Genomic DNA, 14,496 nt, shown 5'->3' on the forward strand with positions numbered 1-14,496 from the left:
TAAAATTTAAAAAAAAAAAAACCTTAACAACTCAGTAACGTAAATAAACATTTCAAATAATTCAGTAACTTAAATAGAAACTTTTCAAATTATTCAGTGATTTAAATAAAAACATTCAAACAATCTAATGACCAAAACGTAAATTTATTAATAATTTACTAAACTTAAATCTAATTTATCCTTATCATAATGACACAACATTATTTATGTGCATTACGTATTTTTCATTTTCGTTAAATAAATTGCCAAAAAGCATAATTAAAACTAGAAACTAAATTAGGCATGCATGCATTTTCAAAGAAGTTAATCATGAGTGATTAAGACAAATCTTAATGGCTTAAATATATTTATTGTCATCGAGGATTCATAATTACTCACCACAATTATTAGGGTTAATCTGTCATCTTATAACATTACATTTTGTTTTTGTTGATATTTATAATTATATTTTAAAACTATGAAAAATTCATCATTCAATTATCATGATTAAATTTTACCACCAATTTAACTTTTAAATTAAATTTAAAATTCAATATTTAATTAAAAAATTATTTCAAATTAAGAAAAGTTCAAATTTATCATAAATCCTATACTATTCATAATTTTAAAATTCAATCATTGTACTTTTATTTTTAAAATTTAATCCCTCTACTTTATAAAAGTCTAATTGTTAACACTATTAAAATTATTTTGCTAAATTCAAGTCTATTACACGTTATTTTTAAATTACATTGCTACTAAATGAGTTTCTTTAATTTCACAATGTCATATCAACGGATTTAATAACAACAAAAAAATGTTAACAATTAAACCTAAATTTTAAAATCTAAAAATAAAAAATAAATTCTTAAAAATAAAAAGATTAAATTTTAAATTTGTGAAAAATACAGTGACTTATAGCATATTTAAAGAAAAAACATGTCATCTAACCCACAACTGACAAGGCAAGATGAGATGCAAATCAACTTCGGTTTTCAACTGATAGCCTCTGTTTCTTACGAGACGATGAACACAACAACAGGTAAAATATCAATGACTAAGGAAAACAAAAACAAAAATGGACAAAAGAAACAGATTCCATGTCCAAATTACAAACAATGTTCACGTGACTACCTCATAATCAGATTCTGAGGCCCTTCATTCATAAGAGTTTCTCAATATTTTCTGCATTTCATGCTCTCAAGGTCCCTGCAAAGTCACAGCCAGTAAAATCCCAAATCCTAATTTTATTAATCTTCATTACCTTTCAAGCTTTCACCGTTGTCCATGTTATCGACTTTGATACAGTTGATATGGTTCACCGGATTACCGAATCCATTCTTGTATAGCACATCCAAATCATGAAAATACGCACATCTCTTGCTGTTTTCGTGATGCTTCTTACCACTCCCCATGGATTTTCTGAAGTATTTATTGATATTTTCCCATTTCTCTTTACACTTCTTTGCGCTTCGGGAGTAACCCATATTATACATCCCGGCCGATATCTCGTCCCATATGGAGCACTTAGAGCCTGTGACGTGGAACTTGTGTTCCAAAGTGCTTCGAAGCATTATCAGCGCTTGTACTTCTGCATCTGGCCATCTCCTATTATTTGGATCACAGCTGACACCACCTTCATGGTTTTCAGCCCCGTTAGCTTGCATCGTTCCTTCTTGCCATCTATTCGTTGGACCAAATGGATTAACCGTGTCCTTTTGAATATGATCTTCACTTGCATCTTTAACCCCATTTTCCTCCATGCATGACATTGTCGATATGGGTATTTCAATTTCATGGCCTAAAGCGTTTTGGATAAAGGAAATGAGAGCTATGCTACGAGACATCTCTTGTGCTCTTGCTTCCTCATCTCTTTTTACCCTTTCCATCTCTTGCCGTTTCCATGCTTCTTCTCTAATCAGTCTCTCCTTTTCCCTCTTCTCAATCATCTCCATTAATTGCTTATGCATCTGCTCCTGCTTATCCATCACTTTCATCACCAATTTTTCCAAGAAAAGTTGGATCTTTTTCCTGCTTTTTCGCTTCCTCTTCTTTAAAGGTTCGTTCCCAGTTGCTGATAGATCATCATCACTATCCGAAGATGAGCTACTGAAACAAGGAAAATATCACAATACATTCGATTGGATTACTGGTTACAGACACAAATTTGCTGAAATAAGCTTCAGACCATATGGCATGTCGATACAATAAACTCGATCAACTTTTCACGGTATAAGTATAATGAAAGCCCCTATACTAGAAGTCAAATTTCGTTTTGCCGCCTCTACTAAAAAAATAGGCAAATTAGTCATTGTACATTAGATCAAAGAGCACATTGATCGTTTTTATTAAAAAGTTTATCTATTTGTACTATTAAAAACTGACATAGTGGACAGAATAACCCGACAATGACTAGTGGCATGCCACATGTACCTCATGTTGACAGATATGAACCAATTTTTAATAGTAAAAATGAATGAATTTTTTAACAGAGAGATCAGTTTGCTCTTTGATCTAATGTACATAGAGTAATTTGTCCATTTTTTGAGTAGAGGAGACAAAATTCAATCCAACTTTTAGTACAAGGACCTCCATGGTATTGTTAGCACTTTTCACCTTTTATAAAGTATTATTACGTCTTCACACACAATTTCGAAATGCACATTCACAAAGTCGAACAAGAATGCCATGCTGAACTATGAAAAGCAGGAATTGACGAAAATAGCAAGTGATGACAAATCAATTAATCAGCCTGTATAGTTAGCCATACTACTTTCCAAGACAAGAGGACTCACTCCCATTTTATTTTCACCCGAATTCGGCAAAACCCCAATAAACTCCTACCTCCATTAGAAAACTAGGAAGTTGAACACAACGGGACTCATTGTACATAAAACATAAATTTGATGATGCTTTGTATTGTACATCCCTTTTTCCCATGTGATCTACTAAAAAATAAATGCCATAAACACTGACATGGCCATCTGACCTACTAAAATGGAAGAAAGGAAAGGAAGAGATGAAAAAAGTTTTGCTAATAAATTCACTTAGGGCACATCACCTTTAGGTTTAACAAATAATAATGTTCTTTAAAATGCAATAAGTTAAAGTTGGCAACTTTTTTCATCATTCCCACTGAAATAGGCAAAGATATTATACATTGGAAAATCCAAAGAAATATCAACATTTCAACAAATTAGCTTACACTAGTTATTGTCCAAGGTATTATTTACAGACTAAATGCTCAAACTAGGTCCTAAATCTTTAAGGGATGCTCACGTAAGAGCCAAACCTTTTAAAATAATCGGTAAAAGTACCCTGGAGGCCCCTATACTAGAAGTTGGATTGTCTTTTGCCTCTTCTACTTAAAAATGGGGCAAACTAGTCCCTGTATGAATCAAAGAGCAAACCAGTCCTGTAAAAAAATCCATCCATTTCAATTGTTAATCTAATGTACAGGGACTAAATTGCTTATTTTTTAATAAAGGGAGCAAAATGCAATATGATTCCATGGTACTTTTATCTAAAATAGTCATACAAGAGTTAAACATATATGAAAGTGCTTAAATGAAAGCCAAACCTTTTAAAATGGTAAAATAAAGGCTAAACATTCTCAAAAGTGCTCCAATAAGGCTTTTCAAATGCTGTATGTCATGTTTCAGATTACGTTTTATTTTTTCTCTCTTCTATTCTAGTTATATTTGATTCAGCTATAATGTGTTCTATTCTAAGCCTGTAAGCATTCCCCTAATTTTTACTACAAACTAGATCGAAATGCGTGAAAAGCCTTTGTTTGAGCCCCTATATGAGCAACCCTTGGACTCTCATTTTAGCGTTTAGCTTTATTTATACTTTTGTTCCAAACATTTGCATAAAAAATAAAACAGGCTTTGCCATGAAAAAAAATGTACCGACATAAACAAGAAAGTACTCAAAAACTCAAATTAAAGGATATTAAAAGAAGTAAAGAACCCAACCTAACATTTACTTAAGGCAGCCATTACTATTAGCTCAAATGAACTTAACCAAGATAAACCAAATTACTAGTTTTTTGGGGGTAATTTTAGCATTTCAACTTCAAATTTCAAAAAGAAAAGAAAGATCTACCTAATCTAATCTAATAAGGGGTGGAAGTATAGTAATATATTGGTATAGTTTATTGAATAAATATCTGTTCTTAGATGATAAGGAACATACATACACACGAATAAAGTAGATAGATTTCAACTAATATAAGGTTATGTAGTGGAAGGAGTAATAAACATACATACGTACCCAGAAGGCTCTCCTCTCTGCTCCGAGCTAGGCGGTCCTTCTACTCCGCTGCCGCCTCCGCCGACAGTAGCCGTCACGTCACCAACTTCGGCTTTAATAGGAGGTGTCATGTAGTCAAAGGAACTTCCATTTATCGCACACACCTCATCACCGACAAGTTCAACCGCCTCAGCAAACTCCGAGGGATCCTCCGCTTGTGAGCTCGCCGGTGACCTCCCGTTGTACCTAATCGGACGCAGCTTTCGTGGCGGCAGAGTAGGTCGATCATCACTCATCATCAAGTCGTCCACCGGTTCAATAATCGCCGTTAAATCAGGAAATGGCGCCACGTGTTGAGGGAAAGCTTCCCGGCCGCCGGTGAAAAGCTCCATTTCACTCTTTGCACGGTAAAAAACCCAACAGAAATTACTACCGGTAAATTATAACTACTACTGCTAATAATTCAAATAAATTATTACTCCCACTAGACTTAAAAGAAAAAATCAAAAATGGGGCGGCGGTGGCGTGAGGGTTTAGGTTTGGAACTTGGGTGAAAATGTGAATTGGTAAATGGAAGTAAAAAAAAGGGCAAAGCTAGAGCCTGCAAAAATTACGGCTTTTACCCATCGTTTGAAGATAATTACGGTTTTATTCTAGTGCCACGTGTCATCCCCTTAGATCTTTCATTTCCCCTTCCTTTTCCAATTAAAAAAGTTAAAATATGTTGATTGATTTTTGTAAATTTAAAATTTAGTTTTATAATTTAATTTTTAAAGATATATTTTTTTAATTTTAAAATCTAGGTTCAATTAACACCATTAAGATTATTTTGATAATTTTAGGTTCATTTCAATTGGGAAAATGTCAAAAAAATTTATGAGAGCCATGATAAAATTATATATTTTTATGAGATATAAAATATAATTCACCCTTATATTAAATTATGATAGCTTTCAAAAAGACTAAATCAATATTTTAGCAGCTTTTGGGAGCCAAACTATAATTCCATTATATATTAACTTAAGATTTTATAAACTTTAGGGGACTAAAGCAAAAAATTTCCATTTCGAGGGCCTACCACGCTCTTTCACCCTTGATTAGAATCGTTATTTTTAAATTACATTTCTAACAAGTGAGTATTTTACTTCATTTCAAAATATTACACCAACAAATTTATCAGTATTGACAATTAAACATAAATTTTGAAATCTGGAAAATAAAGAGACTAAATTATAAGAAATAAATATATAAAGACTAAATCCTAAATTTTTTGAGGAGTATAAGGACTTATGATATATTTTAACCAATAAAAACATGAAATTTCATATATGGGTTGGGTTTTTTACATGTATAATACAAAAAAATTAATTGCAAAAATGGGACATGCTTTAAATTATTTACGTAAATGGTATGAATTCTATAGTAAACTTAGATGCCGCAAATGTATCAGACAACACCAACCTCAGAAGCAACCCATAATGAGACACTCATTTTAGATGAAAAAAAAACTATTTTTTAAGTGGTGTCGTTATATTGTCAGGTGACACTAACTCCAAATGTTGTATTTTTTTTGTATTTTTGAAGATTATGAAGAAAATATTGAATAAAAAAATTAAGTAGTATTGCTTAACAGGTAGGCAATAATTGGTTTAAATTTTTTTAGGGTAAACTACACCCATGGTCAGTTTCATTTACTTTAAGTTACATTTTAGTTACTTATGTTTGAAATGTTACGTTTTAGTCACTTACGTTATCATGTAATATTTTAGTCATTAAGCCATTAATTGCCGTTAACAATGTAACGGTAAGCTAACGTGGCACGTTAAATTATCATCTCAAACAAAAATTTTAGGTTAAATTATACAATTGGTCCCCATATTATTTTCATTTTGAGCAATTTAATCTTTTCTTTTATATTCTTTTAACTTTATTTTTTTTTTCTTTATTTTCCATTTTCTTCAGCTTTCCCTCTGTTTTCCTACATTTTCCATTTCTTTTAACATATCAGGAAGTCGAATTGGTAGTGAAGAAAGAATCATGGTACGGGTTTATGAGTTTTGATTATAGGCAGCGATGGCTTTTGACTTCCTGCTTCTTTTTTCATTGCCAATTCGACTTCTTAATATGTTAAAAGACATGGAGAATGTAGGAAAATAGAAGGAGAAACAGAAGATAATGGAAAATAAAGAGAAAGAAAAAAGAGTAAAATTTAAAGAATACAAAAGAAAGAAAATTAAATTACTCAAAACAAAAAAAATATGAGAATCGATTATATAATTTAACCTAAAATTTTTGTTTAAAATGATGATTTAACATGCCACGTCAGCTTACCGTTACACCGTTAACGGTAATTAACGGCTTAGTGATTAAAATGTTAAAACATGATAATGTAAATTACTAAAATATAATATTTTAAACATAAGTGACCAAAATATAACCTAAAATAAATAAAAGTGACCATAAGTGAAATTTACCCTTTTTTTAAGAAAAAAACTGGTATAACGTGTAAGGGTGTGTGTCGACTTTTTTTTATTTCAATTTTTATTATTATTTTGAATCGGTGTCGTGAATACATTAAGAAGAAACTTTATTTTTTTGTATTTTTTTTTATATTGTATAATATTTAAAGAAAATATAAATGCTTTTTTAGGTAGTCTAGCAAAATGGCAGAACCACCTTAAAAATATTTTTTTTCCCGATTGGGCGGCTTTTGGAGCTGTTGCCGCCTAACACGTTAACCAGACCTAAGTTTAGTACTGAAAATATACCATTTTTATTATACATGTAAAAGACCCACAGCGTATTTCATTACATCAGTTGTGTCGTCCCCGTCGTTTCTTGTAGGTGGTTTTTAATTTTAAGTTTATAAACGATAGCTACCCACCTCTATGCCGGCGCCATGTGTGGCTTTGCCATTGGCCACTTCACAATCACCCAATCTGAAACCAAAATAAAACGCCATTAAAATAATATGTTTGTTTTATATTACTAAAATGCCAGCTTATAACCCGTAATAATTGAATCGAAAAACATGTTGAGAAGACCCGCAGCATTGCTACGCTTTTCAATCACAGCCAGAAATCTGTGGTCTTTGTTGGGATTCCGATTTGCCCCAAATTTGGCCTCTTGTACTACACTTCAACTGTCTGCATCTTCAACTGGTATGTATCTAAAATGAAAAAAGCTTCATCAAGTTTTAAACTTTTTTTTATGTGAGTACGGAAAAAAAGGTTATAAATTCTGGGTTTGAAATCAATTAGATTTTTGAATGTTTATGTTTGATTTTGTGGCAGCTGGCTATAGAACCAGAACTAGATTCAGGGCCATGTCAACATCAGTGAATTCAACGCCTGTAAATGAAAAAGATGAACAAGTATTTCAAGATTTGAAGTTACTTAATGCAGTCAATGATAGATATGGAGGAGTATTTGTTGAAGTGAGAGAAGCTATGGATTCTGCCCTCTTTGGTTCAGTGCTTAGAGCTTCAATAGCACAGTGGCGACACCAGGTTTTCTTTATTACCCTCTTATTGTTTCTAAGCCAGGAATTTGAAAAGCTTGGGGGGCCGAAGTTAAAAAAAGTGTTTAAATTTTGATTAAATTAATTGTTTTAGAACTATAAAGCTCTAAAAGTGATAATATATCACTGAGCTAAGGGGCCAAGGCCACTACCTGTCCCCTCTAGCTACACCCTTGGCAACAGCCCACCGCTCGCACAAAATTTCTAGATACTGTTATATTACTGTTTGGTGATGGGAAACTACGGGTTTGGTGGTCAATGGCGGTTTCACTCGACGGGGAAGAGGAGCTCTTATGGTTCTCTTCTGTTGAGGGAATGAGGAAAATCCCTCTTTTTATATCATAAGGGGTGGTTTATATAGCTCCCAAGTCCTATGGGACAAGTGTGGGGCATATTGGGCCACGTGTAGATAGCGTATAGTCCACGTGTAGATAACGTATAGTCCACGTGTCTGTAGTCATGTAGCACTTTGGCGAGGCCTATGTGCGTGATGATTGACCTGGCAAGGTCTTCCAAGCATGATAGAGACGTACAACACCTCTTTTTCATTGCTAGTGTCTTTACATTGGGCCTTTCCTTCATCATTCTTAGTAGGTTAACTTTGGATTCTATAATGAAATTAAGATACTTGAGTCGTTAGCACCTCCTGTTTTACATTTTGATTTTTGGTTTCCACAAAATCACTTCTGGTTTAACGGCGGTAAGAACATGTCTTGCAGGGTAAAAAGGGTGTGTGGATCAAATTGCCTATTCAGCATGTCAATCTTGTTGAAGCTGCTGTCAAGGTGATTTTTTTCATCCTTTACAACCAAATCGAGCTGATTTCTCGAAAGCCCTTTTGAATGCTAACTTGATAGCTGCCACTTTTATTATTCTTTTTCATTCATCTGTCGTATATCTTACGTTACTGCTGTATTGCTGCACAGGAAGGATTTTGGTTTCACCATGCTGAGCCAAATTACTTGATGCTTTGTTATTGGATTCCTGAAGGTACACATACTCTTCCTGCAAATGCTTCACACCGGATAGGCATCAGTGCATTTGTCATGAACGAAAAGAGAGAGGTAAATTCCCCAATTCCATGCAGCTTGTCATTTATTTATGACTTCGATCGGTATCCAGTTCGCATAAAATATTTCATTTATCACTAGAATGAAAGATCTCCTACAATTTGACAGTTTTTATTGCACAATACTTTTTAATGCCAGGGATCTTCATTTATGCTTCACTATGTATACCCATACATTGTGCATTTTCTTGATTTGAGGATGTTCATAGTTCCTCGACTCATTTAGCAGTTTTTAGCTTTTCTCCGCTTCGTATACTGCACCACCTCGCAGTTGTGACCTAACTATTTAACCCTTGGTTGAATATACACAATTTTAGATGTGAATCATATATGGATAAATACGATACCCCTTGTTCTTTCATGTTGAAGATATATATGCTCAAATCAGCCTGCAACTTTTCCGTGCATAATCCACGTTGAAGCGAGTGGAAAAAAGGCACACCGAGTTCCTAAAGAATTTGTGGCTGCAGTCCCTCCCCCGTTCTGTACTATCCAATATCCATCATCATCTTCAGTATTTAACTAATTTTAACACTGCAACTGCTACTAATTATTTCTCAAATGCTCACTCACTCGCTCACTCATTCACTTTTACATCTCACTTGCTGATACATGCTTATCCATGCCGCTGCTGGACTTGAAACATGGTTATAATTTTCAACTTTCTGGATTTTCATATCTCGATCATAGGTTTTAGTGGTTCAAGAGAGCACCGGACGGTTTCAAGGTACGGGTGTGTGGAAGTTCCCTACCGGAGTGGTGAATGAGGTATGTGTACCGGGATTCTATATATAATACAATGGCATGTATTTTCGCTTCTTGAACTATTTTATCTCCAGGGAGAAGATATCTGCGCAGCTGCGGTTCGAGAAGTCAAAGAAGAGACAGCAGTGAGTAACAGTTTTTCGATATATGACAAGATGGTGAATCATGTTTGTTAATGATTCTGAGGATCTTTGGTCGTTTTTTGACTCAGGTTGATACAAAATTTATCGAAATACTGGCATTCAGGTATGTAATCTGTTTAAGCATAACTACTTAAAATGAAAACGCAAGCATGTATCTTACGGTTCTAAGTTTAAGTTTTAGGGTTTATCGACCTTTCTAAATCATACTTGGGTATGACACGAAAACACAATCATCTTTCATGCGTGTTATAACAATCTTAAGGAGTACAATATGTAGGATGCATTTCTTTAATGGGTTTTTTATCATGAACCGAAAACCCGACTCCTTTCCTTCAACTATTTGCAGACAAAGTCACAAAGCATTATTCGAGAAGTCGGATATATTCTTCCTATGCCTGCTCGAACCACTTTCTTCAGAAGTTCAGAAGCAGGAAACCGAGATAGAGGCAGCCAAGGTAAATTCACAGCCACTTTCCTTTTATAGTTACAAGGATGTGTCGTTTCGCAACAACTTCAAAAAACTATTGACGCAGTTCAGAAACAGTCTGCCTTCGATGAAACCTTTCATGGTTAATTCTATGTTTTCTGCAGTGGATGCCATTTGAAGAATACAAGGCACAGCCATTCGTCCAGAAACACGAACTCTTGAAATACATTGTCGATATATGCTTGGCAAAGAAAGATGGAAACTATTCCGGGTTTTCTCCGGTGCCTACCACATCGGCATTCTCAGACGAAAAGAACTTCATGTACTTCAACACTACTGACCTCAATGGGCAGTAAATCCTGGTTTATGGCGCCTAACATTGTACATGGGGCAAGGGTTCAACTTCTAAAATTCATAAATAAATTCTTTTGATTTATACAAATGATGCTACCTGTTGCACAACATTGAATAAAATGAATGATTCATTCAAAGTTTAGATTTGAATATCCTTGTCTTCTCTAATTATATTGAAGTTGATCGAAATTTAAGCATATTACACAACAGAATTGGTCGAGTCCATGTTGGCCGGTGGGGTGCTGGACTTTAGTTTATATTTATAATTTCACTATTTTAATAGTTTATATTTATAATTTTTTAAAGATTAAAATGTAATTTTATCATGTATTAATTTAAAATTTTATAAAATTTAAAGGAACAAAACTGTAAATTTTCATTTTCCGGCACCTCCCCTGTACGAGGCTGAGCCTCTTGGTTGCCATCACTTTGGACCACCATGAGCTCGTTGCACCGTTTGTCTTTCTAGCTTTTAAATTTTAAAATTTAAGTTTAATTATTAATAGTGTTAAATTTATCCTTAAGACATTTTAAAATAAAATACTCACTTAAAATATTTTAGTCATTTCCAAAATAAATTTCGTCAATCTCAATATTTTTACAAGTCAACCTAAATTTTCTATTTTCTCAGGTAAAAGAACATTTTACAAAAACTTCTTGTGTTTCTATACAGGAGTGAGGCCAAAACAATTGTTTCAAGGGTTGAATAAATTTTAAATTTTTATAATCTATATTTTTATAAATTTTAAATGATTAAATTGAATTTTAATAATTTTAAAGGAGATTAAAATACAATTTTAACTTTATTAATTTAAAATTTTAAAAAATTAAAGAACTTAAATAACAAATTTTCATTTTAGAGGGTTGAGGCCCTGCCAACCTCCTAGATTTACTTTTATTTCTAAAAAAAAATCAATTATTGGTTTTTTTTAATGCATTAACAAATTTATGTAATTTGATTTATTTTTTCCCAAATCATTTGCCTTTCTTTCATTTTTATATTATTATAATAAAAATCATTTTAAATAAATTTTATTTATTAATTTAATTAATAAATAATTTGTCTATATCAATTATGAAAATTTCTCGAAAATAATTTTTGAAAAATAATTAAAAAATATTTTACACTGGAAAAATAATATAAATGAAAAAATACATAAAAATGAAGCATGTTGCTACTGCGTTTCAATCAATCCATTAGAATAAATAAATAAAATTAATAGCAAAATAAATTGGCAATACATTCGCTTTAGTCTTTCCATCAAATTAAATAAATATTAATGGCAAAATAAAGTTGCGATGCTTTATTTTTATTTTTATTTTTAATATAAATAAAATTTCGAGCTTCCTTTATTTATCAAACAGTTCAATTTTACGTAAATAAATTTATTTATGAATTATTTATTTGTTTTATTTATTTACAATATAGTTTTTAATATTTATATTTTATTATTTTATATCTAAATAATAATAAATATATATTTTTTTGTTTGTTTATTGTTGAACATGTTTGAGTATTATAGTTGACAAACATAATGTTTAATATTTGTAAACATGTTGAATATGTTCCATTTAATTTAAATGAATAACGACAAACATACATATTTTTAAATAAAATAAATAATAATATTTTTAAAATTAAATAGACGAATATATAAATAAAATTTAAATCGCTTAAGCTCGATATCGAGTTAACATCCATCTCAAATAAATTACAATGTAAAACTAGATATAAATATGGAACAAATAAATAAAAATAGTTAATTGTATCATATGTTCTCAAATTATGATCTTCATTTTAAATTGGTCCTCAAATTTATGATATTATATCAATTAGGTCATTTTGTTGTTAAAATCATTAATTTAACCGTTACATTGTACATTAAACCTTATGTAGCTAAATTAAAAATGAAATTTTTAATAAAAATAGAATATTGTTGCATTACCTTTAAAAGTAAAAACTAAAACTATAAGAAAAATTTAAAAATAGTGAAAGATAAAATTTTTGTAAAAACTTGAAAACCTCAAAACTATAACTAATTTACTTTTTTATATCACGTACAATGACTAATTTACTAATTTTTTGAATAAATATGGCAAAATGCAGTCTAATTTCTAGTACAGAGCCTTTACAATCCTTGTACCGTTTATACATTATCTTAAAATATTAGAAACATAATTAAAATTGCATTATGGATATATAAGGGTAAAAATAATATCGAGACTCTTGTATTAGGAGTAAGATTGCATCTTACCCCTTTTCTCAAGAAATGGATAATTTCATCGTTGTACGTTAAGTAAATTAGTCATTTTGTTAAAAATTTCATTTATTTCTATTATTAAAAAGTGGTCCATATGTGTCATAATGAAGTACAATTGCACACCACGCGCAACTTTCTTGTTATCAGGTTAGTCATACTAGTTTTTAACAGTAGAAATAAATGAATATCTAACAGAAAGTACCGGTTTGCTAATTGGTTAAACGTACAAGGACTAACTCATAATTGAAAAGCCTCCATAATACTTTTATCAAAAAAATTTATTAGTTAAATTATGATTATATTTGTTCATTTTGACATAAAAAAAAACTTAGAGCTATCTATAATTCTTCCCCAACCCATAAATAAAAAGATAATGTGCTTCAACGCACTTAAACTCACGTTCTTCTACATCAGCAACTAAGACTCAGGGTGAGTTTGGATGGGCGGTGCGTTTACAGCGGTAGTGGTGAGATTAGATATTGTAGTGATACTGTAGCGTGAGACAAAAAGTAAGTTAAACGCATCGTACCGTACCCAATCGCCCATCCAAACTAAGCCTCAATCAACAACATACACATCATCTTAAATACCCTATAAACATAATTAAATTACAATGAAAAGAGTAATGTAATAGAAAATAGAAAATAGAAAATAGAGCAACCAATCTTTCTCTAATGCAGATAACATGTCAGGTTACCAACTCCATCTCCTGGTTTATACACTTCACCTTACCCACTTTTTCACGATTTCGCCTTTCCCTAAATTCCCACTTTTATATATATATTTAAATAATACAATAGCAATCCCCTAAGTAAGAGCTAATGTGGCAACTAATTTGTGACAAACATATTTAATTAATTAAAAAATACTATTTTTTTAGGTATCCCGATATATTTATATGTACGAGCTCAATAATTAATTTTTCGTATTCTATAAACTTATTAAAAGGGTAAATGTTAGTTACGAGTTTTAAAATTTTTCCATATTCAGAACAAAAATCAAATCCTCAATCACTAGTTAAGAGAAAAGAAACCCTTATCATCTCACTTAACTCTCGTGATTAAAAAGATTTCTCATTTATTATGCTTGAAATAGCAAAAAAGAAAAAAAAAATGTAGATGGGTGATTGTTGGGGCAGGCTTGAATATTATGAACTTGTTCTTCCCGCCCAAGCCTCCCTTTTATAAAATTAATTTAGTTTTGTATTTATATATATATATATATATATATATATATATATATTCATTCTCTATGAAATTTATATAAAATTCTGATATAAATATAATATCTATTTAGAGTTTTTTTATATATGAATAAATGTGATTATATTTCGAATCGATCATCCTCTTTGTGTGTCTCTCTATATAAAAATCTGTGTATATATATATATTGATTAAATTAAAAGTTTGGATAAAGACTTTAAAAAAAATCTATATTATAGGTCAAATTATGGTTTCGTCCTTATATTATATTTTAATTCAATTTTTAATCCTTCTACTTCAATGTAGTATAATTTGATCCTTCTACTTTTATAATGTTATTAATTAGTTCAAACAATTAAACACCATTAATTATTCCAATTTAAAATTATGATCACTCCCAACATGTTGAAATAGCTGATAACAGTGGCAGAATATGATATTAAGTTTTGGGGACCTAATTAAAATTTAAAAAAAATTAGGAACGGGATTTAATTAAAAAAGGGAATGCTTAAAACTTTCAAAA

General features: G+C 31.3%; 2 protein-coding genes across 3 annotated transcripts; one reads left to right on the plus strand and one right to left on the minus strand.

The window, feature by feature from the left end:
• Window positions 1–844: 844 nt before the first annotated feature.
• LOC108483821 (trihelix transcription factor GTL1) lies at window positions 845–4,852 on the minus strand. 2 transcript variants are annotated; one of them, XM_017787414.2, is made up of 2 exons: window positions 4,255–4,852; window positions 845–2,085 (listed from the first exon to the last, which is right to left on the minus strand). In XM_017787414.2, the coding sequence occupies exons 1-2, from the start codon at window positions 4,623–4,625 to the stop codon at window positions 1,230–1,232; spliced, it is 1,227 nt and encodes a 408-aa protein (XP_017642903.1). In that variant the 5' UTR covers window positions 4,626–4,852; the 3' UTR covers window positions 845–1,229. The 2 variants fall into 2 exon arrangements, with proteins under 2 accessions (XP_017642903.1, XP_017642902.1); XM_017787413.2 differs by having other exon boundaries at window positions 845–2,088.
• A 2,041-nt stretch (window positions 4,853–6,893) lies between these two features.
• LOC108483822 (nudix hydrolase 2) lies at window positions 6,894–10,660 on the plus strand. Its single transcript, XM_017787415.2, has 9 exons — window positions 6,894–7,394; window positions 7,527–7,741; window positions 8,472–8,537; window positions 8,679–8,816; window positions 9,512–9,589; window positions 9,661–9,711; window positions 9,798–9,832; window positions 10,076–10,184; window positions 10,321–10,660. Exons 1-9 carry the CDS (start codon window positions 7,265–7,267, stop codon window positions 10,510–10,512), a joined length of 1,014 nt encoding a protein of 337 aa, XP_017642904.1. The 5' UTR covers window positions 6,894–7,264; the 3' UTR covers window positions 10,513–10,660.
• Window positions 10,661–14,496: the final 3,836 nt, after the last annotated feature.

This window comes from Gossypium arboreum, chromosome 6 (genome assembly GCF_025698485.1).
Source record: "Gossypium arboreum isolate Shixiya-1 chromosome 6, ASM2569848v2, whole genome shotgun sequence".
In the NCBI taxonomy this organism is placed as follows: Eukaryota; Viridiplantae; Streptophyta; class Magnoliopsida; order Malvales; family Malvaceae; genus Gossypium; species Gossypium arboreum.

Excerpts from the sequence above, each read along its gene's own strand:
- LOC108483821 (XM_017787413.2), bottom strand. The coding sequence starts at position 4,625 with ATGGAGCTTTTCACCGGCGGCCGGGAAGCTTTCCCTCAACACGTGGCG. Across the intron at positions 2,089-4,254 it reads CAGAGAGGAGAGCCTTCTGG|TAGCTCATCTTCGGATAGTG; the intron begins GTACGTATGTAT and ends TCCTTGTTTCAG.
- LOC108483822 (XM_017787415.2), top strand. The coding sequence starts at position 7,265 with ATGTTGAGAAGACCCGCAGCATTGCTACGCTTTTCAATCACAGCCAGA. Across the intron at positions 8,817-9,511 it reads TCATGAACGAAAAGAGAGAG|GTTTTAGTGGTTCAAGAGAG; the intron begins GTAAATTCCCCA and ends TCTCGATCATAG. Across the intron at positions 9,712-9,797 it reads AAGTCAAAGAAGAGACAGCA|GTTGATACAAAATTTATCGA; the intron begins GTGAGTAACAGT and ends TTTTTGACTCAG.